We start from the raw sequence: 25,268 nt of genomic DNA, 5'->3' as shown, positions 1-25,268 counted from the left end.
AATACACAAAGGCCGCACACACGCCAGTCAGAGAACGTGGCCGCTCTGGGGCCCCCCAAAAAACTGGACTACTGGACGAAAAGAAGGTTGATGGTCCAAGGACCAGTCCCAAAAATTCTGCTGCAGCGTTCCAACAGCCTTCAGGGCAAACACGGCACGGCAAACGGTATGTTAGTTGTCTAGCTGCAGAAGCTGTAACGGGAAAATCGAGGGACAACATTTTTCCAGCAAACTCACCTCCGGACACCTGGCAGGACAGGAAGAGCTCGTGGCCCTCCCGGAATGGTCCTGCCATCGTGGAAATTTCCTTCCCCTGGGCGTCGAATATCCGTGGCTCTTCCGGTGGCACTGCGAATCGAAAGGAAAGGTGGAACAATGACAAAGAGTTAAAGCGGAAATGAAGGGTGAGGTTGGGGGTGTTGTGGAATAACATGCAAAAAAGCACAATGATAAGCTTGAACTCAATTAAAATTCCAATTTGGAGTCACCGGGTTTTTGGAACATCACGATGCTTGGTTGCTGTCGTTGTTGTTATTTTCTAGTGGATGATGATTTTGCTGATGGAAGTGACGATATTTGGTTCATTATCGGGGTGTTTTCGTTAGAGGTGTTTCTCAAACTTTTGTGTTGAGATTGGGTCAGGTGATTTTTAGATTGTTTGGGAGTTTGTTTGGGTTAGAGTGAGAAACACTGATTCAATCTGATAGGACAACAACGAAATTGCCTAACCAGCTCGGCCTAACGCCTGCCAATAGAAAATGTGTGAATACCATTTACTAATTTAGTGGACCAGGACTCACCTACGAGGGTCAGATTGACCCGATAGTTCCGGGTTGGCGAGTTGAAGTAATCCACTCGGCACCGGTAGACTCCTCCGTCCGATTGTTTGATGTTGCGGATCTGTAACCGAGCTTCTTTGGGGGAACTGCCGACCGAAAAGAACAGCCGCTGGCCCAAATCGCTGGCTATGGTTGAGTGTTGAGCCGCCGAAATTGGAACCCCCGAGCGAGAGTCCAGAGAGTAGAGTGGGATTCCGGTTGAGTCCTTGAACCACAGGACCAGTTTGACGCCATCCTGCAGCCCAGGAGCGGTTATGTCGCATGGCAGTTCCGCATCATGGTCCACCGCAGCCCAAACTATTCGGGCGGGAACTGCAAATATCAGAGGCAAAGTTTAATTAAATCGCATCCGAAACACTCAGCGGGGCGAAATATTGCAGGCTGAAACCCAATCGTCAATAAACATGTAAAACATGCAATACAATCAAGCCATGATGGCATGCAATTATAATTTGAATAATTCTATACATAGCGAACGGACGTCATTTTCTTTGAACATAAAACCTCATTCATGCTACCAATTTACACCATACAAAAGCAATCATAATTCGACCGAAAAGTTCGTAAACAAATTCCAATTCAATCGGGACATGCAATCTTGTTTCTCCTCCTGTGTGTCCTTCTGGTAAATCGCAATCCTCGATTTCGTTTGCAGGCCTCCAATCTGCCAAAAGTTATTGCAATCAGTTTCAACTATCAGAAGCCCCTGAACCGTTTTACTACTCTCGCTCATCCACTCACTTACCGATTTGGAGGCGGATGTTTTATTCCCATTTTTTCTATATCCGGTGACGCCGAACGACGCCCTCCAACAAATAAAAGCGCGCACTTGACGCCATTTCAACCTCATTGGAAATCATCGTAAAACGAAGCATTCCTCATATGAGTGTACGGGCTTAGAATGATCCAACTTCCAAAAAGGCTTGAATCGTTGATCGTACCTTGGAATAAGTAGATCAAAAATATTGTAAAAGCCTTTTAACGGTCGCCAGAGAAGGTTGAAGAATATCTTTATACAGCTAGACACACATATATACGTAGTCGCAATTTTCATGTTAAAGACCTAACGATATCAAAAATAATATTTGGATGTTGAAAAATTTTCTTACAGCACTAACATAAATCAACTCATGGATTCTCATTTACCGGCACTTCAGAACTAGACACTATCGGTAGCATCAAAATATTGCACCAATCCAACATAGACAAAAACGTAAGCCCATTTCTCGTAAGAGCCCTACTGAGCAAACGGGGCGTGTGAAACATTTTGTGCCTTTTTTTGCATCATTTTTTCTTCCACGTCCTGCTCGATAAATCCACAATAAAATCGGGCAAATCTCAACTACTTCCTCACCAAGCAGAAAAAAAGCACTTGGGTAATAGTCAAAAGTTTTCCACCCTTCCACCCACTAACTTTCCCGAAAAAATAAAACCGATGGAGGAAGCGTAAAAAAGTATTAAAATAATTCAACGTGCGTGTTGAGAGTAGGATGTAAACCTTGAGTTAAAACGAAAAAAAAAATATCAACTTGGTTTTATGGATCAGAATCCTAAATGGAGGCGAGAAAAGTTATTCATTTGTTTTGCCATCAAATCCATCCCTTGAACTACCTTTCGGAGTATCCAAAGAAAGTGCTTTCGGTAGAAATAAAAACAAGATTTTTCCAATTATTCAAACAAATATGTGTTTGACGATTGAAGAAGTTAGTGTGAATTATAATCAGATATTTTTTTTTGATTTGTTGAGAAAAATGGAATTTTTAAATAAAGTCATGTTGTAAGCCATCACGATGATCTCTCTCATTCGTGCGATGGGAAAATCCATCCTAAAACTTGGCCAAACATTACTTGATTTGTCAAACATTTTGTTCGATTTGCTCAACCGATTTGAATTGCAAAAATCGCGAAAAGCATGAAGTGCGAACCAGACAACGAAAAAAAAAGTTGGTTGAAAACGCGATTACCATTAAGTGGCATAAACATGACGCCGCCAGCCAAAGGGATTGCAAATGGATAAACTCTCGCTAGGTCGTTTTTTTTTGTCGACGCCCCCGTTATCGGGCGTCGAATAATCGTTGCTGTTTCGTTCGAGTTTTTGCGAGAGATAAAAAAAAACACAACAAGGCTTCATACAAACACCATTGCTGGTTGTGCCTACCTACAGAAGTTACAATTTGTCGCGACAAAGCTGTTAAATTGAGTAACGCTCACAGTGTGTGATTTAATTTTTATTAGCTCTCTAGTGAGGCGTGACACGACGAATCGATGCCTAACGGGGTTTTCGAAAGGTAATTGATAGTGAAAAAAATCAGTTAAGGAGAAGTTTTCACATTAATGTACATTTTCAAAATTTCTTCTGACAAATCACAAAAAAAAAATTTTTTTTTTGAGAAATTACATAAAGATAAAAATTTCAAAAAATGTTTTTTTTATAAAAAAAAATCAACTTGCACCTTAAACCTCACCAGTCAGTGTGTTAACAGCCTACAGTGAAAAGTGGTGGCACCCACTGCTTATTGTCACCCCGTTTGAGCCGAGTGTGAAAATTACGCTACAATGAAGCGGAAAAGTTTTTAATCGCCCGGTCGTTAAAACTGTGCGGAGCAATTTGTGAATTCAAATTAATGTCGGGTTGATTTGATGGAGCACTTTCTGGGTGGTTGTGGTGGGTTGAAGGTGGATTTGGTGCTTGTTGTAAGGATCTTTGGATCCGCATGTAAGTTAAATGTTGTGACAAGTTTTCGTTATTACTTTCACTGCATTTCAAGTTACTGATCTACGTAGTACGTAAACATCTGATACATTTCACTTCTTGGTAGCAATCTCTCGAGTTAAAAGTTTGAGCTTTTTCAAACAACCAGATATAATCATCATCAATTCTGCTCGTCACTAGAAAATTTTTCGAAGTCGGGTATGATTAACCGATCTTTGACATCATTTTTAGAAGATGAAAATACCAAGACAGATATATTTAAAACTACATAACAGAGCTTTAAAACTTTGCATTGAAATTTATTGATTATTTAGACTTAATTGTCAAAATATTGTCTCAGCATAATGATAAAGAAAAAATTCAAAATTTTCTCAGGTCTGGAGGATATTTCATAACGATCATAAGACATTAAAGAACGTATCGCTGGTTTTTTGTGTTTGTGTTCTTTTTTCAAAATCACTTTTCTTTGTATAAGGAGAAAAATTGTCTTCACCTTCTGCTGTACCGGTTTTCGATTGGGAATTTTCCCGCTAATATTTAAACTTAATAAAAAACTAAGAGACGTCTGTCACTCACAAGAATAGATCAATGACTGACTTTTTTTTGTTTGTTTTGCCTAGTATTGCCAAAATAACTAATGTTGGCATAGAAATTAATTTTATTTTATTTATCTTCAGTGATGCCGAATACAACCATTATTTTATTTTTATTTTTTTTTAATTTACTTTATCTTCTGTCTATCCTTCATCTCATCTCTACATTCCATCTCAACTCTTTTCTCAATTGAAACTTTTTACGAAACGTCTTTTGTTTATTTTAACAAGATTTTGTTTACCAACCATCCATCATCTTTATTCTACATTCCATTCTAAGCAAAACCTTTTTCAATTTTTTCCAAATTTCCTTACTTTTAATTCTACAATACATTTTTAGCACAGGATTTTCAAATCTATAAGATTTTATTTATTTTCTGCATATCCTTCATCTCATCTCTTCGAAATCTGCGCTTTCCAAGCCAATTTTTTTTCCTCCCGAAAGCCGAATAAATACCATCAGCAGCAGCAACTTTAAAATCTGCGCTTCCAAACTTGATTCCGTCTTTTCCCACCGGAAGGCCGAATCAGTACAATCAGCAGCAGCAGCATTAAAAATCTGCGTTTCTAAAGCCAATCCGTATTTTTCCAGCGGAAGACCAAATCCAAACAAACAATCAGCAGCAGCAGCCTTAAAAATCTGCGCTTCTAAAGCCAATCCGTATTTTTCCAGCGAAAGGCCAAATCCAAACAAACAATCAGTAGCAGCAGCCTTAATAATCTGTGCTTCTAAAGCTAATCCGTCTTATTCCACCGGGCGGACGAATCAAAACAATCAGCAGCAGCAGCCTTAATAATCTGCGCTTCCTAAGCTAATTCCGTCTTATTCCACCGGAAAGCCAAAACAAAACAATCAGCAGCAGCAGCTTTAGAAAATCTGCGCTTCTAAAGCCAATCCGCCTTGTATCGGTAGCCAGCAACGGTAGCCATAAAAATCTGCGCTTCAAAAGCCAATCCGTCTTATTCCACCGGAAGGCCAAATCAACACAAAATATCAGCAGCAGCAGCCTTAAAAATATGTGCCCCTAAAGATAATCCATCTTATTTCACCGGGAGGACGAATCAAAACAATCAGAAGCAGCAGCCTTAAAAATCTGCGCTTCTAAAGCCCATCCGTCTTATTCCACCGGAAGGCCAAATCAACACAAAATATCAACAGCAGCAGCCTTAAAAATATGTTCTTCTAAAGATAATCCATCTTATTTCACCGGGAGGACGAATCAAAACAATCAGAAGCAGCAGCCTTAAAAATATGCGCTTCTAAAGCCCATCCGTCTTATTCCAGCGGTAGGCCAAACCCAAACAAACAATCAGCAGCAGCCTTGATTACTTGCACATCTAAAGCCATTCAGTCTTTCTCCTTCGGAAGACCAAACCATAACAAATAATTAGCAGCATCAGCCCTCAAAATCTGCGCTTCCTAAGCCAATTTCTTTGTTTTAACCGAAGACCAAATCAACACACACAATCAGCAGCAGCAGCTGCCACAAAAATATGCGCTTCCAAAGCCAATTTCGTCTATATGAACCGGAAAGCCAAATCAAAGCAAACAATCAACAAAAGCTGCCTTAAAAATCTGCTTTTTCTAAGCCAACCCGTGTCGTTGGACAGGGGCCGAATCAAACACATTTTTTTAATAGAAGCAGCCTTAAAAAATCTGTGCTTCCTGTGTCAATCCGTCTTTCTACCGGAGGTTGAATCAGAAAAAAATTCGTAGCAGAAACCTTCAAAATCTGCGCTCTCGGTCCTTATTCTACCAATCAAGCCTTTTTCGTTATTTTACGATTCTTACGAATCTCATTTTAGAGATAGAAACGTCTGTGACTCGCAAGAATAACAACATGTGTTTAAAATTTAAACCCAAAACTGCGGGTTGGAAATGAACCAAAATTACTCATTAAAATAAATCTTTCCAAATCATTTGGAGGCAATTTTGAGAAGCTACATCAAAGACAAGAGAAAATTAAAAACTGGTGTTTTAGTATGAACACACAGTGTGACTGAAACCTCATTTAAAGTAAACTTCAATAGTGTGAATTTAGATTGAATTTTTATGTGCCAATATTAAAACTCAATTGAATAGCAATTAAAAACGAAAAAAAATCAAATCAAACATTTGAAAATCAAACACCGGATATTGCTCGTATATATTTTCAAACATTGTCTCCATTTTACTTTGATTGAACCACTCTAATAGGCGATCATCAAACGCCTTGAATTCGAACAACTTCTTGAAAAAAGGTGATATTTTTCATTGAACAAATTTAAGGTAATTCATTCTGGCAAAACTACTAAAATCTAAAAAAACATAACTGAAGTGTAGATTTTAAGCTGAATAACTACTAATAAGAAGACAACAAGTAATTTTGGACGAAAAAAATTATAGAGCTTTTTGTTCAATGCCTTTTCAATGGGATCCCTATTCAACAGCTAATAACTTTTTGCCTAATAAGAGACGAAGTTAAGGTCTTTGATAAATTGGCACAAAACCCATTAACAGGGCTGGTTCCACAGAAAAAGCAAAAATGATGTTCATTGTTCCGAACAAAGCATTAAATTTTCTCAGAAAAAACTCAAAAATTAAAAATTACTCTTGTAAACGTTACTTAAAATTCTACAAAAAATAATGGATGAGTTTTAAAAATTCAAAAATTATCCCATATCGACTCGATGTATCATATATAATCTGAATAATAAGTCAAAGGTAAAATTACTCCGACAATCATTCCAATTGCTATATGAGCTTACAAGGGTTCAATGTAAATTGATGTAATTTTTTTTTTCATTATCTCCATAAGTTTTGAATCGAATTTTTATCTTTAACGGACTGAATATTTTTCAAGTTTCTCTTCCAATCAAAATTGTAACTTGGTACATTCATGTCTAAAATATTTTGCTCCAAGACGAGGGCTTTTCATAATAAAATTGACAAAACAAAAGTAGGTTACAAAAGTTCAAACAACAGGACAATAGAATCTTTATTTATATTTTGGAAATGGATAAGCTACTGTAGTGGGATTTGCATGCAACAAAAATAATCAATAACACATTCCAACTGTTATCATTCATTAGTTCCGTCAGCGAACCGTAAATGACTTTAGTAGTTAGGATAAAAGCAAACCGTATACTTACTTGTATCTACAGTGGCAGTGGTAGGTGTGAATTTTCCTAAAAGTTGCGCAAAACACGAAGCCGGAGAAAAAAGAGAAATATAGAGAAAGCAAAACACGTCACAAACACACCTTTAATGATTTTTTTACACTTTTTTCCACGCTCCCTCGTAGCAGCGACAGCATCAATTGGGTGGACTATCCGTTTGATGGATGGGGTTTTTGTTTTCCTATCCATGAACAGGTTTATTTTTCAAACAGCATTTTGAAGGTGTGAAAAATGGAACGGTTTCCGACGTTTTTTGTATATATTTTACGAGGAAATGCTAGCAAAACGATGAGTGTTGGTTGAAAATCGTTCATGTTTGTTGTTGAATATTGTGTGTGACCGTTTTGTTTTGGAGTGAGTTTAAATGACAGAGCTGCCCCAATGGGTTTGAGCTGAGTCATTCATTAGTGTGATTCAGGGTCAGGGGATAATTTATTCATTGCCACCCGCGAGCAGCAGCCATAAGAACGTTCCAGTCATTCTTCCAAAGCTGAAATAAATCGGGCGAATTTCAGTCAAACTGAGGAACCAGAAACCATCAGCGCCGGATGACTGGGCGTTGAAAAGTTCAGGAACCCATAACCAAATCCAGATCTAATCAGCCTTTCCGGACCACCATCGAAGAGTCTGGATGAAAGTTGGAAAATCTGAAACCAGTGAGTAGGGAACAATTTTGGACCAACGAAATGAGCTGGCAGTAAAATCGGTGCAGAAATTTGGAACTTTTCCACCGACCACCAGCAGCTGAATAGCATATGGATGTGAATCATCCCCCCTTTCCCAGAAAATGCCGACCGAGAAAAGGCGATTATAAATTCAAATTTTATTTATCTTTCCCCTTGACTGATTCTTTGAAGTTGTCATCTGTCGGGGCGTTTGAAATCATTTAAAAAAACCTTCGCTTGTTCCCTATCCCTATCCCTATCCTTATGACTGAATGGCGGCAGAGATGAAAATTATCGCATCAGTTGAGCCATGTCACTTTTTTGCGATTGATTAGCAAATTTTATATAGGTACTAACAAATTCTATGAACCAGTTAAATACTTTCAAGAAATATTTATGCTCAGTTAAGAAACAAAATCAAATGTCTATAGAATTTTTCTACAAAAAATTCAAAACAAGCGCCTCAAAAAACACATTCCTTAACACGTCGCACTGTGCCCATCCATCGTTTCACAAATTGGAACATTTGCGTTTCGACCCAAAAATCTACAACCGTTAAAAATAAGATCCGTTAATTATTATTTCTCAGAAAACTATCTCATTCCCAGCAAAACCGGCTAAAGGAAAAAAAAATACGACGAGCAAAAACACGCACCTACAAAAACACGATCCAAAATTGAGATCGCACTCGCGCGTCGCTGCTCGACTAAATTGTCAAGTTCAGTTTCATTTTTTTCATAATTTTCTACTGGTTCACATTGTTTTTTTCTTCTTTTTCTCATCCGCCAACTTTTGCTCGCTTCGGTCTGATGCTGGGTGGCGTTATTAAACGACATTTTTAAATCATGTGAAAATAGAACCCCATTTCCATAAATCATCATCATCTGCGTCCCGAACCGTTGTCAGGTTTCACTCTTTGAGTTTTGAATGCGAAGATGAGGAGCGGGTTTTATTTCTTTTAATATACTTTTTTTTCCTTCAAATCTCCCGATGCGGTTTGATTGCTCGGCAAACAAAATTAAAATGAGAGTCTGATGTCTTGGTTTTCTGATTTGATCTCGAAGATCTTTTGATGTCGGACTTTTCGCATTTCTCGATTTGATAAGTTGCCATTATGGAATGACAGGGTGGAAAAAATAAAGGGGAAATTTGGAAACTAAACTTAAGCTTAATAAATCTGCCGAGGAAGAGTTTTTTTTTTGTTATTTTTTCATTTATGTATTTCGCCATTTTTGTTATTTTTCTTATTTAAATAACTGTTGTCATTTTTGTCTCATTTAAATGTGATTTTTATGAAATTTTTAAGTCATTTTCATGTCACTTTTGTGCCATTTTTAGTTCATTTATTAGTTTTTTTTGTGTCATTTTAATGAAATTTTAAAATCATTCTCTTGTCACTTTTGTTGCATTTTTATGTGTCTTTTATGTGTCATTTTTGTCATTTTTGTCATTTTTGTCATTTTTGTCATTTTTGTCATTTTTGTCATTTTTGTCATTTTTGTCATTTTTGTCATTTTTGTAATTTTTGTCATTTTTGTCATTTTTGTCATTTTTGTCATTTTTGTCATTTTTGTCATTTTTGTCATTTTTGTCATTTTTGTCATTTTTGTCATTTTTGTCATTTTTGTCATTTTTGTCATTTTTGTCATTTTTGTCATTTTTGTCATTTTTGTCATTTTTGTCATTTTTGTCATTTTTGTCATTTTTGTCATTTTTGTCATTTTTGTCATTTTTGTCATTTTTGTCATTTTTGTCATTTTTGTCATTTTTGTCATTTTTGTCATTTTTGTCATTTTTGTCATTTTTGTCATTTTTGTCATTTTTGTCATTTTTGTCATTTTTGTCATTTTTGTCATTTTTGTCATTTTTGTCATTTTTGTCATTTTTGTCATTTTTGTCATTTTTGTCATTTTTGTCATTTTTGTCATTTTTGTCATTTTTGTCATTTTTGTCATTTTTGTCATTTTTGTCATTTTTGTCATTTTTGTCATTTTTGTCATTTTTGTCATTTTTGTCATTTTTGTCATTTTTGTCATTTTTGTCATTTTTGTCATTTTTGTCATTTTTGTCATTTTTGTCATTTTTGTCATTTTTGTCATTTTTGTCATTTTTGTCATTTTTGTCATTTTTGTCATTTTTGTCATTTTTGTCATTTTTTGTCATTTTCGTCATTTTTGTCATTTTTGTCATTTTTGTCATTTTTGTCATTTTTGTCATTTTTGTCATTTTTGTCATTTTTGTCATTTTTGTCATTTTTGTCATTTTTGTCATTTTTGTCATTTTTGTCATTTTTGTCATTTTTGTCATTTTTGTCATTTTTGTCATTTTTGTCATTTTTGTCATTTTTGTCATTTTTGTCATTTTTGTCATTTTTGTCATTTTTGTCATTTTTATCATTTTTGTCATTTTTGTCATTTTTGTCATTTTTGTCATTTTTGTCATTTTTGTCATTTTTGTCATTTTTGTCATTTTTGTCATTTTTGTCATTTTTGTCATTTTTGTCATTTTTGTCATTTTTGTCATTTTTGTCATTTTTGTCATTTTTGTCATTTTTGTCATTTTTGTCATTTTTGTCATTTTTGTCATTTTTGTCATTTTTGTCATTTTTGTCATTTTTGTCATTTTTGTCATTTTTGTCATTTTTGTCATTTTTGTCATTTTTGTCATTTTTGTCATTTTTGTCATTTTTGTCATTTTTGTCATTTTTGTCATTTTTGTCATTTTTGTCATTTTTGTCATTTTTGTCATTTTTGTCATTTTTGTCATTTTTGTCATTTTTATCATTTTTATCATTTTTGTCATTTTTGTCATTTTTGTTATTTTTGTCATTTTTGTCATTTTTGTCATTTTTGTCATTTTTGTCATTTTTGTCATTTTTGTCATTTTTGTCATTTTTGTCATTTTTGTCATTTTTGTCATTTTTGTCATTTTTGTCATTTTTGTCATTTTTGTCATTTTTGTCATTTTTGTCATTTTTGTCATTTTTGTCATTTTTGTCATTTTTGTCATTTTTGTCATTTTTGTCATTTTTGTCATTTTTGTCATTTTTGTCATTTTTGTCATTTTTGTCATTTTTGTCATTTTTGTCATTTTTGTCATTTTTGTCATTTTTGTCATTTCTGTAATTTTTGTCATTTCTGTCATTTTTGTCATTTTTGTCATTTTTGTCATTTTTGTCATTTTTGTCATTTCGTCATTTTTGTCATTTTTGTCATTTTTGTCATTTTTGTCGTTTTTGTCATTTTTGTCATTTTTGTCATTTTTGTCATTTTTGTCATTTTTGTCATTTTTGTCATTTTTGTCATTTTTGTCATTTTTGTCATTTTTGTCATTTTTGTCATTTTTGTCATTTTTGTCATTTTTGTCATTTTTGTCATTTTTGTCATTTTTGTCATTTTTGTCATTTTTGTCATTTTTGTCATTTTTGTCATTTTTGTCATTTTTGTCATTTTTGTCATTTTTGTCATTTTTGTCATTTTTGTCATTTTTGTCATTTTTGTCATTTTTATCATTTTTATCATTTTTATCATTTTTTTCATTTTTGTCATTTTTGTCATTTTTGTCATTTTTGTCATTTTTGTCATTTTTGTCATTTTTGTCATTTTTATCATTTTTATCATTTTTGTCATTTTTGTCATTTTTGTCATTTTTGTCATTTTTGTCATTTTTGTCATTTTTGTCATTTTTGTCATTTTTGTCATTTTTGTCATTTTTGTCATTTTTGTCATTTTTGTCATTTTTGTCATTTTTGTCATTTTTGTCATTTTTGTCATTTTTGTCATTTTTGTCATTTTTGTCATTTTTGTCATTTTTGTCATTTTTGTCATTTTTGTCATTTTTGTCATTTTTGTCATTTTTGTCATTTTTGTCATTTTTGTCATTTTTGTCATTTTTGTCATTTTTGTCATTTTTGTCATTTTTGTCATTTTTGTCATTTTTGTCATTTCTGTCATTTCTGTCATTTTTGTCATTTTTGTCATTTTTGTCATTTTTGTCATTTTTGTCATTTTTGTCATTTTTGTCATTTTTGTCATTTTTGTCATTTTTGTCATTTTTGTCATTTTTGTCATTTTTGTCATTTTTGTCATTTTTGTCATTTTTGTCATTTTTGTCATTTTAGTCATTTTAGTCATTTTAGTCATTTTAGTCATTTTTGTCATTTTTGTCATTTTTGTCATTTTTGTCATTTTTGTCATTTTTGTCATTTTTGTCATTTTTGTCATTTTTGTCATTTTTGTCATTTTTGTCATTTTTGACATTTCTGTCATTTTTGTCATTTTTGTCTTTTTTGTCATTTTTGTCATTTTTGTCATTTTTGTCATTTTTGTCATTTTTGTCATTTTTGTCATTTTTGTCATTTTTGTCATTTTTGTCATTTTTGTCATTTTTGTCATTTTTGTCATTTTTGTCATTTTTGTCATTTTTGTCATTTTTGTCATTTTTGTCATTTTTGTCATTTTTGTCATTTTTGTCATTTTTGTCATTTTTGTCATTTTTGTCATTTTTGTCATTTTTGTCATTTTTGTCATTTTTGTCATTTTTGTCATTTTTGTCATTTTTGTCATTTTTGTCATTTTTGTCATTTTTGTCATTTTTGTCATTTTTGTCATTTTTGTCATTTTTGTCATTTTTGTCATTTTTGTCATTTTTGTCATTTTTGTCATTTTTGTCATTTTTGTCATTTTTGTCATTTTTGTCATTTTTGTCATTTTTGTCATTTTTGTCATTATTGTCATTTTTGTCATTTTTGTCATTTTTGTCATTTTTGTCATTTTTATCATTTTTATCATTTTTGTCATTTTTGTCATTTTTGTCATTTTTGTCATTTTTGTGATTTTTGTCATTTTTGTCATTTTTGTCATTTTTGTCATTTTTGTCATTTTTGTCATTTTTGTCATTTTTGTCATTTTTGTCATTTTTGTCATTTTTGTCATTTTTGTCATTTTTGTCATTTTTGTCATTTTTGTCATTTTTGTCATTTTTGTCATTTTTGTCATTTTTGTCATTTTTGTCATTTTTGTCATTTTTGTCATTTTTGTCATTTTTGTCATTTTTGTCATTTTTGTCATTTTTGTCATTTTTGTCATTTTTGTCATTTTTGTCATTTTTGTCATTTTTGTCATTTTTGTCATTTTTGTCATTTTTGTCATTTTTGTCATTTTTGTCATTTTTGTCATTTTTGTCATTTTTGTCATTTTTGTCATTTTTGTCATTTTTGTCATTTTTGTCATTTTTGTCATTTTTGTCATTTTTGTCATATTTGTCATTTTTGTCATTTTTGTCATTTTTGTCATTTTTGTCATTTTTGTCATTTTTGTCATTTTTGTCATTTTTGTCATTTTTGTCATTTTTGTCATTTTTGTCATTTTTGTCATTTTTGTCATTTTTGTCATTTTTGTCATTTTTGTCATTTTTGTCATTTTTGTCATTTTTGTCATTTTTGTCATTTTTGTCATTTTTGTCATTTTTGTCATTTTTGTCATTTTTGTCATTTTTGTCATTTTTGTCATTTTTGTCATTTTTGTCATTTTTGTCATTTTTGTCATTTTTGTCATTTTTGTCATTTTTGTCATTTTTGTCATTTTTGTCATTTTTGTCATTTTTGTCATTTTTGTCATTTTTGTCATTTTTGTCATTTTTGTCATTTTTGTCATTTTTGTCATTTTTGTCATTTTTGTCATTTTTGTCATTTTTGTCATTTTTGTCATTTTTGTCATTTTTGTCATTTTTGTCATTTTTGTCATTTTTGTCATTTTTGTCATTTTTGTCATTTTTGTCATTTTTGTCATTTTTGTCATTTTTGTCATTTTTGTCATTTTTGTCATTTTTGTCATTTTTGTCATTTTTGTCATTTTTGTCATTTTTGTCATTTTTGTCATTTTTGTCATTTTTGTCATTTTTGTCATTTTTGTTATTTTTGTCGTTTTTGTCATTTTTGTCATTAAGGCTTTTAAAAACTTCTTTTTTTATTTATCTTAACGATAAATTTAGGCTTTCGAAAATACACAGGAGGTAAAACTTTGCATACTCATAACTTGTTTCAACCACAGAGTCAAAATTTATCTTGTCGATGAAAAGTTAAGGTAGGAAAAATACTCGCTGATTAAATGATGTCCAAAACTTTCGCCAGGAGACGTTTCTCTTTTCCTTCTCTCTTCCTAGACGATAGAAATCGGATGGAGGAAAAGTAACGGTGTGTAATTAAGTTGAAAACAAACAGCGCTAATTAGTTTTATTTAGTTTTCGGCAGATTAGTTTGCAGGCTCAAACTCTGACTGCTGGACGATAACTATTTGAACTGGAGTGGCAATTAAGGAAAAAGGCTTGCAAATTTTTCACTTTCGGAGGTGTTTCGTGAACTAAATAGTTATGTTAAAAGGTGTAATCGGGTGGAATCAAGGCAACAAACAAGTTTTTTTTTCGATTGTGATTTGTATGATTGGATAAGGTATTTAGCTTTCAACAAAATAAATTAATTTAATTATGAGAAAGCTGATTATCATTCAAATAAATCGAAACCTGAATGTTAAACATTTGCATTTTCTAATGTTAGCTTCAAAACAGTTTGGCATAATTTTGCGAAAATTCTAATCGAAACCACTTCCGACAACTCGCATTTCTCGCACAATCGATTCAGTCGAGGTATCAAAAGCATGAAAACTTGCGTAGTTCAGCAAATACACAGTTTTCAGGCGGTGCCGGACCGCAACCAACTCAAGCTGTTTGGAAATATCAATGAATCCCAATCAGGCCTAATCGATATCACAGCCGCTCCTCCTCAATGGGAACATCGAAGCATCGGAAAAGTGATGGGGGAAGTGTGGAAAATCGACTTGGTGATACTCGGAGAGTCAGTGGACATCAATACATTCATGTATTTAATGTGCGTGAGTCCGTTGCTGGAGGTTCGAACAGGAAATGAAATACCCACCATACCCCGAATCGAAATGAATGTTTGCTTCTCATTTGGGGCTTTTGCGAAACGATGCTAGATGCCTTCCGGCTGGGGGCGGAACATCCAACTGGGGGGAGAGACGCGATCCAAATGACTGAAATGTTTAATTAGTTGGAAAATTGCTAAATCGAAAGCGCTCATTATCTGTCTCGAGCTCCGATCGCAAGTTTTGGCACGAAAGCTAGTGTCGGGTAGTGCGAATAAAGTTTGGGGTTCTTGAGGGCAAAATAACCCCTAAGTCAGTTATTTTTGGATTGTTCAAAATAAAATTTAAAAAAAATTCAAATAAGATAAATTGTTTTTTTTTTGTGTTTAAAACTCGATCTATTTCAGCTTTTTAACTGAGTAGAGACATTTTGTATCTCCTTCTCCTTCTTGTAGTATTTATTCAGCTTCAGGCAACTAAACCCAGCTGAAGCTGGAAGATCAAGACGAGTACATCCAGCACAGTCGATGAAATGTGTTTGCAGATGGCTAGGATAATGTAGATATCATCCGTTGCGGACCAAATCCGGAGGCTGCCAATACTTGGAAAATGAAATATGTTCGACCACCAAACATCATCACCTTTGCCGGTCTTTGTGCTCTGCGCGTATCGTGTTAATGATTCCGATAATGATATGTGATAACACGACCAAAAGCGTCCGAGCATATTCAAGGCATTCATTCAAATAATGTGTATAAATTAATCAAATGTTTACATGAATAACACTTACATATATTCAATGAACAGTTTTCATTGAATAAGTTGTTAAATAAATTGTATTTTTGATTATAGAATTTTTGGACTCATTTCTGTCAAGAGAAAAGAAAATGTAGAAAAACTCTGCTCCCACTATCACAACACGGATTGTTCTCGCTGTAGGTACCTGAGGACGTGATAGTTTTGTTCATCGCATGAAAAATAAGAGAATTTCCATGGGATGCTTCAACGGGTGGAAAAACTGAACTGCACCAGATTTCATTTCTGGGAAAAGCGGTCATAGCACAAGTTTTCTCCCGAAGGATCTGCTTGTGGTTGAGTAGACAAAAAAAAATACAAACAGGACGATGTGCAAAAAAATGTTAAAAAAAAATCAGCAGTCTAGAAAAATGTGGTTAGTGGTTTTTTTATTCGCTGTAAAAGGATTTAAAATCTCTGGTTTTGTGCCTACGAATGAACAACAAAAATTAAAACAAATTTCTGTTCACCAAAAGCAAGCGAGGTATTCTACTCGACACTCAAAATTTGTTATTCTCAATCAAATTTTGATCATGAAGAAAGGTTATTCGATAGTAACAATCTTGACTCAGAACTGATGCGCAAGTCTCGAGAACTAATGCATTGATTCAAAATTCAGTTTCAGTTTCAGCTCTTCAACAAATTTCTTTTTTTTTTTGTAGGAATTCATTTCTAAATACTTAAAAATCAGATTTAACTCATTTCAGAGATCTTGGTTCCTTTTAATCAAAATCAAAATGTTACTTGTGTTTTCATATGTAGAATTATGTATCCAGTAAGAATTCTTGATTTTCGGTTAGAATCATCATCGAAAATTTAAATGAAAATGTATGTTAGAAATTGTCCTTAAAATTTGGATTTACGTTCCCTTCAAAATTTGATTCATGATTTTCGAAACTCATGCGCATTTTCTTACATTTAGGTAATATTTTTCCTAAGTTGAAAAAAAAACTTCGAAACCAATCAGATTCGAAGTTCCAAAAAAAAAAACGAATTTCAAATCAGAAATCAAACTTGAAGTTCACGAGCTTTATTCCAATGCAAATTTCTAACAGAACAAAACTTCAAAATAGTGATAATGATTTATCATTCGATATTTTTCTTTTCATCTAGATTTGCAAGTCGGATAAGAAATATATTTTAGAAATAACGAATAATTATAGCAAACAAAAACATCTGACTTATAATTATGGTTCCATGATTGAGGGCTCTGAAACTGATTTTAACTCTTACCTACCCTACTTAAGGGTTCAGCGCCGATTGACCGACGCATAGGGCTGAGAAAAAAGATCTCCACTGCTGGCGATCCGAAGTCAGCGTCTTCACTTGCTGCCAGCCAAAGTTCTCGTAAATTGATTTTAACTCTTGGCTCATATTTATTTCTAGGTTCAGAAACCGTTCTCATAAACATTTCAGACAAACATATTGACACTCCCAAACAGGTGGAAAATTCAAATTTTGATTCAGATTCAGCTCGTAAATGAGTTTCACAATCAAAATAAAATTATCAAGATGACTATTTTTGGAATTAAAAGGGCAAGGAATCGCAGGCTTATAACTCTGATTGTTAGTACAATTTCAAAATTTAACCAAAGTCAGTTCGTTTCCACAATTCAACTGAAAATGACAAAAATTAAGTAGAGTTTGAGTTTATTTTGCATGTTTTGTCTTATGCAAAACTTATTTAAAAACCATCCACAGGAATTAATTTTTAATGAAAAGTAATTGATGATAATGAAACAAGTACCTTCTCTCAATGAAATTGCAGGGAATCCCATATTTTTTGACGTATTGCTCAACATTCTTAATATTGCAAAAATTTTTCTAAACCAAAATTTCAAACCAAAATCTTAAACAAGGATCGAGTTAGCTAGCATAGATCCAATTTGAAACGCAAAATTTTAATATTTTTTACTTTTGCTTTTGAAAATAGTATTTTTTTTAGAAATGTTTTTTTTTTAAATTGACAGCTTTCCATAAAAAAAACTTAGAGTAAAATTTAATCAAAAAAGAAATATTAAGCTGGTCAGATTACCAGGTTTTACCCGGATTTGCCTGGATATTTAGTTTAAAAAAATGAAAAAGGCTCGACCGGCCCGGTTGCCAAAATTTTATTGAAAAATATCCTGATTTTGTCCGCTTTTATTCATTTTTTTAATCTAAATCTGTTTTAAATCTAATTTTTTTTTAATTTTTAACCCCTAAATCTAAAATTAACATAAACGATTTTTTGAAAGCCTGAAATACGATTCAAGATATGTTTTTCGATGAAAAAATAATGATTTGATTTTTTTTTCTTGATTTTCGTTGAATAGTTCCTGAATTTTTGTCAAATTTTTCCCGGTTTTAAAGTTTGGAAATAAAATGCTCGAATATTGCCAAGTTTTTAATAAAATAGCCCGGATATGTGCGGGAGAACATCTGGAAATCTTAGCTTAGTTCACAAAATTTTGTTGCAAATTTTATGATTCTAACAATCGATAAAAGTAAGTTTCCTATTTTATTACTACAGAATTCAAGAGAAGAAAAAAATCCTCATCATCATTTAGAGGATTTTAGGATGGTTTTTCAAAAGTTTCTATTTTACATGAAAAAGTATTTATGCAAAAGAACATTCGAATATTTTTCAAAGAGAGTACCTTATAGAGTAATTAGAATAATATTTTTAATTTTTTTATTCATTGTTTAGGCAAAAGATGTCATAGAAAAATAGTTTACCAACACCCCCCCCCCCCCCTACTCCTGAGTCTGCTCTTTCTACGGCCATGCTTTCAACTGTGCCTTTTTTATATGGCGACCGTCAGAAAATAGTACCACGAGTATAAAGATTGTTGCTCATCCCATAAACTTACAGTGATTGGGAGAGGGGGTTTTGTGATTTTCTTAAATCAATTTTGCTGAAACAATGCATACACAAATAATAGCAAAAAAAAAATGTAGGAACTATCTAAATATTGAGGTTACAGTGATTTTTCATTAGAATTTATAGATTTAAAATCATAATTTTCGAAAAAAAAAAAACTTTCGAGATTTTATTTTTTTTCAAAAAATTAAACAAATAAATAAGGGATTTGGGATGTTACTTTGGAAACAAAAACTTTTTGTATTTATTTAAATAATCAAGCTTTTTTTAACCACAAGCAACATCATTATAAGCATTTGTGAAAATGTATCAAATATTCAGAAATAAGAGTTACAAATAAGGTTTTCGGTTCAAAAAAGCATAATTTTCTACTCTTGTAAGCTCGTTCAAAATTTATGATTCTAGATTAAACCCTTTTTTTAAGAATCTACAATATAAATAATGTCCAATGTAAAATGTAATTTGCAGCTGATTTACACCTGATGATTAAATATAAGTGCTTTCAACAACAAAAATTAACAATAACTAGTTTATATTTAATAAATCAACCATAGTGAATGAATTTAAAAAAAAATTTTAAACAAATCATTTGAAATGGATCCAGAAATTTGTAATATGCACCAGGTTTGTGTTTCTCATCTGACTTTGATGGCATTTGAAAATTTAAATTTGAATCTAGAATCAAAGTTAACCCTTCTTTTCATAATTTTTAGTTTCTCTTAAAAATCATTTTTAAAAGTTGGAAATAATGAAAAGAAATTAAATTAAAATACGATTTTTCACTTTTTCCGTACATTAGTTGTTGCAAATTGGTAACCTTATGAAACGAAGGGTTAAGAAACTGCGATCTCCTTCAATTTGAATCCTAAATGAAATCCTCATATTGAAATTTCAATCTTGATTATAAAACTAATCTCAATGCGAGTTTTAAATTATAATTCCGAGTCTAAATTCTGCATTTTGAGCCTAAATTTTGAATCTTAATTCCAGATAAGAATTCCTTCGAATGTAAAACCAAGAACCCTCAACCAGAAATTTCCAACTTGATCCTGAATTTATGGGATTCAATATATTTTTTTTTTTCAATAATTGACTCATAATTGAACATGATTAAAATTACAAGTCCAAATCCTAAAAGTGGTTTGAATATTAATGTTTTTTTTTCATTTTCCGAAATTATCAGCTTTGGATATGAAAAATCTATCTTACTTTGATTTGAAATGCAAAACTAAGAATTCTATCCCAATGATGATACAAACTTAAAAATCCTGGGTATTTCATGGTAAAACCTAGCAAAAACCAGGCAAATTGTTTCAAAATCCAGAATCCGGCAAACACTTAGGAAAATTTCGAAATTATTCCATTAAAATAAAAAAAAACTTTTGGAAAAATGATTTTTATTATCGAAACAAATCAGCAGATTTAGAATCATATTTAAGGCTTTCAAAAGTTGTTTTATCATTTTGCCAGAATTAAAAAAAAAAGTTTTCGAACGCGAGATATATAATTCTAAGGACACAGTTGAATTTTTGTTCAATTTTTCATGTTAAGTGAAAAAGTTTTTGCAAAATTTGGGCAATCTGGCAAGCTTAGTCTGACTTTTTGGAGTCTGTTAGATTTTTTTGAGTCTAATTTGTGGAATTCAATATTCGTTACTAAATAACTATCAACAAATGCGAAAGTTTATGATAAACTATTGATAATTTGGCACCTGGGATGAGATTTCTGAGATTTTAGACTAAGTTCTGAATAGAAATTGTTACTCTTGACTAATTTTAGTTGTTCATGAAAATTTGATTTAATATTTTATTTTGCTTTGCAATTTTGAACCCTCATGTGGGGTGGGTTTAACACCTAACAACCCCTTCCCCCCTAAACTTCACACCAGATAAAAAAAATCCATAAATTTATCGCTCTTTTTCTTAGAGAATTCAATGCAGTTTCTTTCAGAAAAATACAATAAATTTGATAATAAAAGCGTGCCATTAAAAAAAAAAAATAAACTGAAAATGAATCAACTATCGTTTAGGTTTTATGTCCTTTCATCAACTTGCCTCACCATTTTGATTCAAGCAAAGTTTCTGGAAAAAAATTTGCTCAATCCCGTCTAGGCCCTGAAAAAAATGGTCCAAGGATAAGTGGACAAAATTTTGCCGATTTAGTTTGCCCGCCATCTCCCACTGCACTTTCGAGAGGTAAGAGCGCGAGGAAAGTTTCGGGGAAGCAAGCAAAATGGATCACCTGGGAGCTTCTGTTAGTCGGAACTTATCCGCTCAGCTTTTTTTTTTGCTGTCCCTCCCTCAGCTGGTAAAGCTATCTTCGCCAAACATTTAGTAGCAGCCGCTTCGCATAAAAACAACAGCAAAAGCACAAAAGCTTTCGCGCAGAAAGATTTGCTGGAACTAATTTCATTTAATATTCATTACACCATCATGGGCGAACGATAACGAGCCAGCCACTACCCGACTACTGGCAGTTTTGTAGTTGCTAGTGCCAGCCAGAAGACTAGTAGAAACGATGTCCAGGACGACCAGCAAAGACGAAAAAAAAGATTCATCCGGATTGTGGTAAACGAAATTCCTACTAAGCCGTGGGGGAGTGACTTGACTTACAAAAACATAAGCCTTATTTTCCTTTCGCCAGCAAGAAAAAACAAGTTGAGTCAATCGAAAAATGTGCCACCAAACCGAGTTCTCTCCCAGGGGGACCTAAATATTTCCCGCTAAAACAAGTTGTTCTTCCTTCTCGCCAGTCAGCCTCAGCTTTCGAATGTGCCTGAGACCTGACCAGGGCCATCATCATTTTCGAAAGTCGTTGTCGTTGGGTCGTGCGATGGTTGTTGTCGAAAATGGCCGCGGTGTGTACATTTGTAAATTTTCCTGTTTTCACATTCATGCTCCGATGTCGCGAACGCTCTTCTAGGATTATCAAAAACAACAACATCAAGTCAAAAAAATAAACAGGAGGCTCAACTTTTATGATTGTTGTTTGTACGTGGAATATGCAATCAAATGGAACTTCCCCAGCGCCCCCGCTAAGCCACCCGACTTCGGGTTATGGTTTCCGGTATATACTTTTCCCCCCCCTTTTGCTCCACCATTCGGTTTATTTCTTTTTGAAACCTGCCCAAAATGGGAGAATGCAAAGCTGGTCGTAAAAAAAATTTACCCCCATTCTTGATGAGGCTCTATTTTCCGCTCGTTTATGATGGGAACTCTTCGTTACTGCGTTACTTGAACAACGGCGGCGGCCCAGAACATCACATGGACATGAAACAAAAAAAAACAAATTCCTACCAAAGGACGAAAAAGTGATTTGATGAAAGCAGGACACAGGAAATTTTTAGGCTAATATTTCTGGTAACTGTTAGGTCCTAATGACGACGATAGCGGGCGGGCGCGCAGTAAAACGTGACCTGATCTTGAACTTTTTCTGCAAACGAGCTAAAGCATTAAATTTTATACGATTAACCTTCGGGAGGAAATGGAAATCTGATACCTACTGGGCAGCGAATGGACACATGAATTCATGATTTTGCGATACATTAGCTTTGGTAGGTACTAAAATAATTAAATTGTCCATTTTGCAGACCCAAATTTGATTATGAAAAAGTTTATCGTTTATCACTGCGAAAAAAACATATAAGCATAGGTGCAAGATGGTTAGACTAAGTTGAGCTTGTTGAGAGTTGAAATTTAATTAAAACGTTCGAGGCTTGTGCACAAAAACTGGAAACCTGTTCATCGCCCTTCAAATGAGAGTACGTTGCGATTTTTTTTTCTGAAACCTGGTTGAATGCTGTCATCAAAAGCCCCTAGTTTTTTGCAAATTTTCAAATCTATAGAACGGATCACTCATCTCAGACAAGCAATCTTAGATGAGGGGGAGGGGTTCTCATTGCCGTGAGATAGTCCCTCTTTGTCACAGTTTACATCTCGAGCAAACGTGTTTAGTGTACCCATCAAACTCGGCTCACGTTCATTGACTATTTGTGCAATTTACTTGGGTCCGGATTCGGGACTTTCCATACTCCCATACAAATCCCACACTCTCTACATCGAACAACTATCCGAGCAGCTTTTGCAAAATGATTCATTATTACAGATAGGCAATTACAATTTTCCACACGTCTCTTGGATCTTTGACGAGAAATTAAATAGTTTTCGTGCTGAAATAGGACAGAACTTCGACGTTCCTGATTTGTTACAATCAAAGGAATATATCGTCATGAACGCTTTGACGGATTTTCGATTGCATCAAATGAATAATATTAAAAACTCCAACGGACGTCTGTGAGATCTGACGTTCGAAGCAACATATCAGAGCAATTAGAATACTTAGTAATCTAATAATCAAATTTCTTGAAAAGATCATCTGAGCGTAGAGAGATAATTTTTTTTTTACAAAAATGGTCCATAAATTGAATTTTATCGACATAATCATCGTCTTTGGAGTAAGATTGGAAAGTGGAGATTAGCAGGAAAAAAAAGCATTTTAACCTTCTAGCATCAATCATTGCAGGGCGAGACTATATTGGCCCGAAGAAATCTTTCTTTTCCGTCTCTTACTAGTAATGAAGTTGAAGAAGCTTCAGTAAGTACCTACTTTTTTGAGGATTTGCATGGATCTACTGTTCCTCATCAATGATCATAACAGCTGTGTAAAATTTGTCGAGCTTGAAGAATCCTGGCAGCGAACGGAAATCATACTAAGTATTAACAATAATGCCTCCCAACTTTTCTCGTCAAAACCTAAACCTCCGGCTCGGCTGTACTTATCCATGATTTTCTTTAAAAGTTTTTCATCAGCCGTTCTTTTGGATCGCACGGAATATTGAAACTATTGAAGCAACAAATCTCTGCTTATGTTAATCACCTTATTCTTCTTTATGAATTTCAGTCTGGATTTCGCGCAAATCATAGTACGGAAACAGCTCTCATCAAAGTTCATGACGATATTGCAAATTGTATCGATAAAAAAGAAGTTGAGATCATGTCGCTGATCGACTTTTCAAAAGCTCGAGTTTCACACTCAAAACTTTACCAGAGAATACTTTCTTTCTTCAAAAGTCAAATCCTACCTTAGTGAACGCAAACAAGTAGTATTGCATTCCAGTATCTTTTCAACTTGTACCACTATTACTTCTGGTGTACCGCAAGGATCCGTTCTTGGCCCCCTTTTATTTTTCCTTTTCATTAATGACCTTACTTCGGTACTTGAAAGCTGTCAAGTTCACTTGTTTGCTGACGACGTTCAAGTTTATCTTTGCAGTACGGGTGAACACAATCGTGTTTTAGTAGCTAAAAAAATAAATAAAGACTTAGCTAAACTTGCAGAGTGGTCTGCCAATAACGTTTTAGCGATCATTTTTTCTAGAAGCAAATCTGATTTAGAGCCATCGAGCCATCATATTATAAATGGAGAACTTTTCTTTTTTCTTATTGGGTCAACAATCTTGGTGTATTTTTTGATTAAAATCTCATTTGGAACTAGCAAATTAGGCAGCAGACTTCGAAAATTTACTCAACTCTGAAAAGATTAAATTTCGGCGCTAGACACTTGGATTCCAACTCCAAGTAAAAACTGTTCAAAACTTTTTTACTATCTCACTTAATAAACAGTTGTTTCATGTGTTCAAACGCTAACTTTTCACACTTAGACCGCATGAGAAAAGCTTTGAATGCATGCGTAAGATATGTCTACTGCCTCGATCGTGCCAGTGTAACTTGTCTTCAGAAAAATCTACTTGTTTGCAGTTATTCCAATTTTTATAAATTTCGCAATTGCATGTCAATTTTTAAAATCGTTAGCGGTGAAAAACCACCCAATTTATACTAATTTTTGACCCCCTTTGCAGTGTACGTTCCTCTCGTTTTCGAAGTATTAAAAACTGGAACTAGCTTCCATTGCAAGTAAAATTGAATTTCTCTCAAAACAGATTCAAAGAGGACTTACTGACTTAACTTAATACAAATGAATGAAACCAAGATTAAAATATGGCCTTATACTTCAAGAAACTTCAGGATTAGGTCAATTTTTTGACTTAATATTATATTCTTAACTGTAGCGATTAAAAAGATCATTGATTTTATGTTACATGTATTTATAAAGAAATGAAATGAAATGAACTCAATTAATTCTGTCTGGCCCTGCTTTGTTCTGATAGGATCACAGCACCCCGACTAAAGAGAACTCTTAGGTCTGGTCTTGATTGGTAGCTTCAAACTGCTAGAGCTTTACGCTAATCATCTTATTCTACCCACATTGACTAAAAAATCATTTTATAAAACGCCGACGAACGGCTTTGTGCTGATTATTTATTTTACACTACCAAATTTTGTTTATGGATTTTGAACCCAGGACAAGCTCATTTTTATAGCCATTTTTGGTTCAAAAATTGAACCAAATTGAGTCATCAATTTTGATCAAAGGTCAAAAGAATGTTGCTTGGGATTGACAGTTCATTCACAATGCACAAAACTGATGCCCCCTATTTGATCATCAATAACGGTGCGCGCCACGTTTTTATGGTCAAAAGATAGTTTAGAAAAAAGAAAAAGTGATTAAAGATCAATGTTGTGCATTTAGACCACCTCTGCATCCTAGCAAAAAAAAAATGTTTTGGATGGATGAAAGGATATGATCAGAAGGCACTTTTGACTTATGCAATCATCTAAGACTCAAAAATTTTTCCACAATTTCCTATGAATTCTAAGTTAAATTTTAATATTTATAGTTGAGTCTAGATGATCGCAAATAT

General features: G+C 33.3%; 1 protein-coding gene across 1 annotated transcript in view; it reads right to left on the bottom strand.

Moving 5' to 3' along the window:
• The window catches only part of LOC129738361 (hemicentin-1-like), a 310,036-nt gene that overhangs the window by 49,830 nt on the left and 234,938 nt on the right, over positions 1-25,268 (bottom strand). The window contains exons 12-14 of the mRNA XM_055729545.1: positions 801-1,151; positions 238-348; positions 23-192 (exon numbers count right to left, since the gene is read on the bottom strand). Coding sequence (XP_055585520.1) covers positions 23-192; positions 238-348; positions 801-1,151 — 632 coding nt within the window. The remainder of the gene's footprint in view (positions 1-22; positions 193-237; positions 349-800; positions 1,152-25,268) is intronic.

Source organism: Uranotaenia lowii, chromosome 1 (assembly GCF_029784155.1).
Source record: "Uranotaenia lowii strain MFRU-FL chromosome 1, ASM2978415v1, whole genome shotgun sequence".
Classification (NCBI taxonomy): Eukaryota; Metazoa; Arthropoda; class Insecta; order Diptera; family Culicidae; genus Uranotaenia; species Uranotaenia lowii.
The sequence above is the reverse complement of the archived record's forward strand: the minus strand, read 5'-3'. Positions and strand labels throughout refer to the sequence as shown.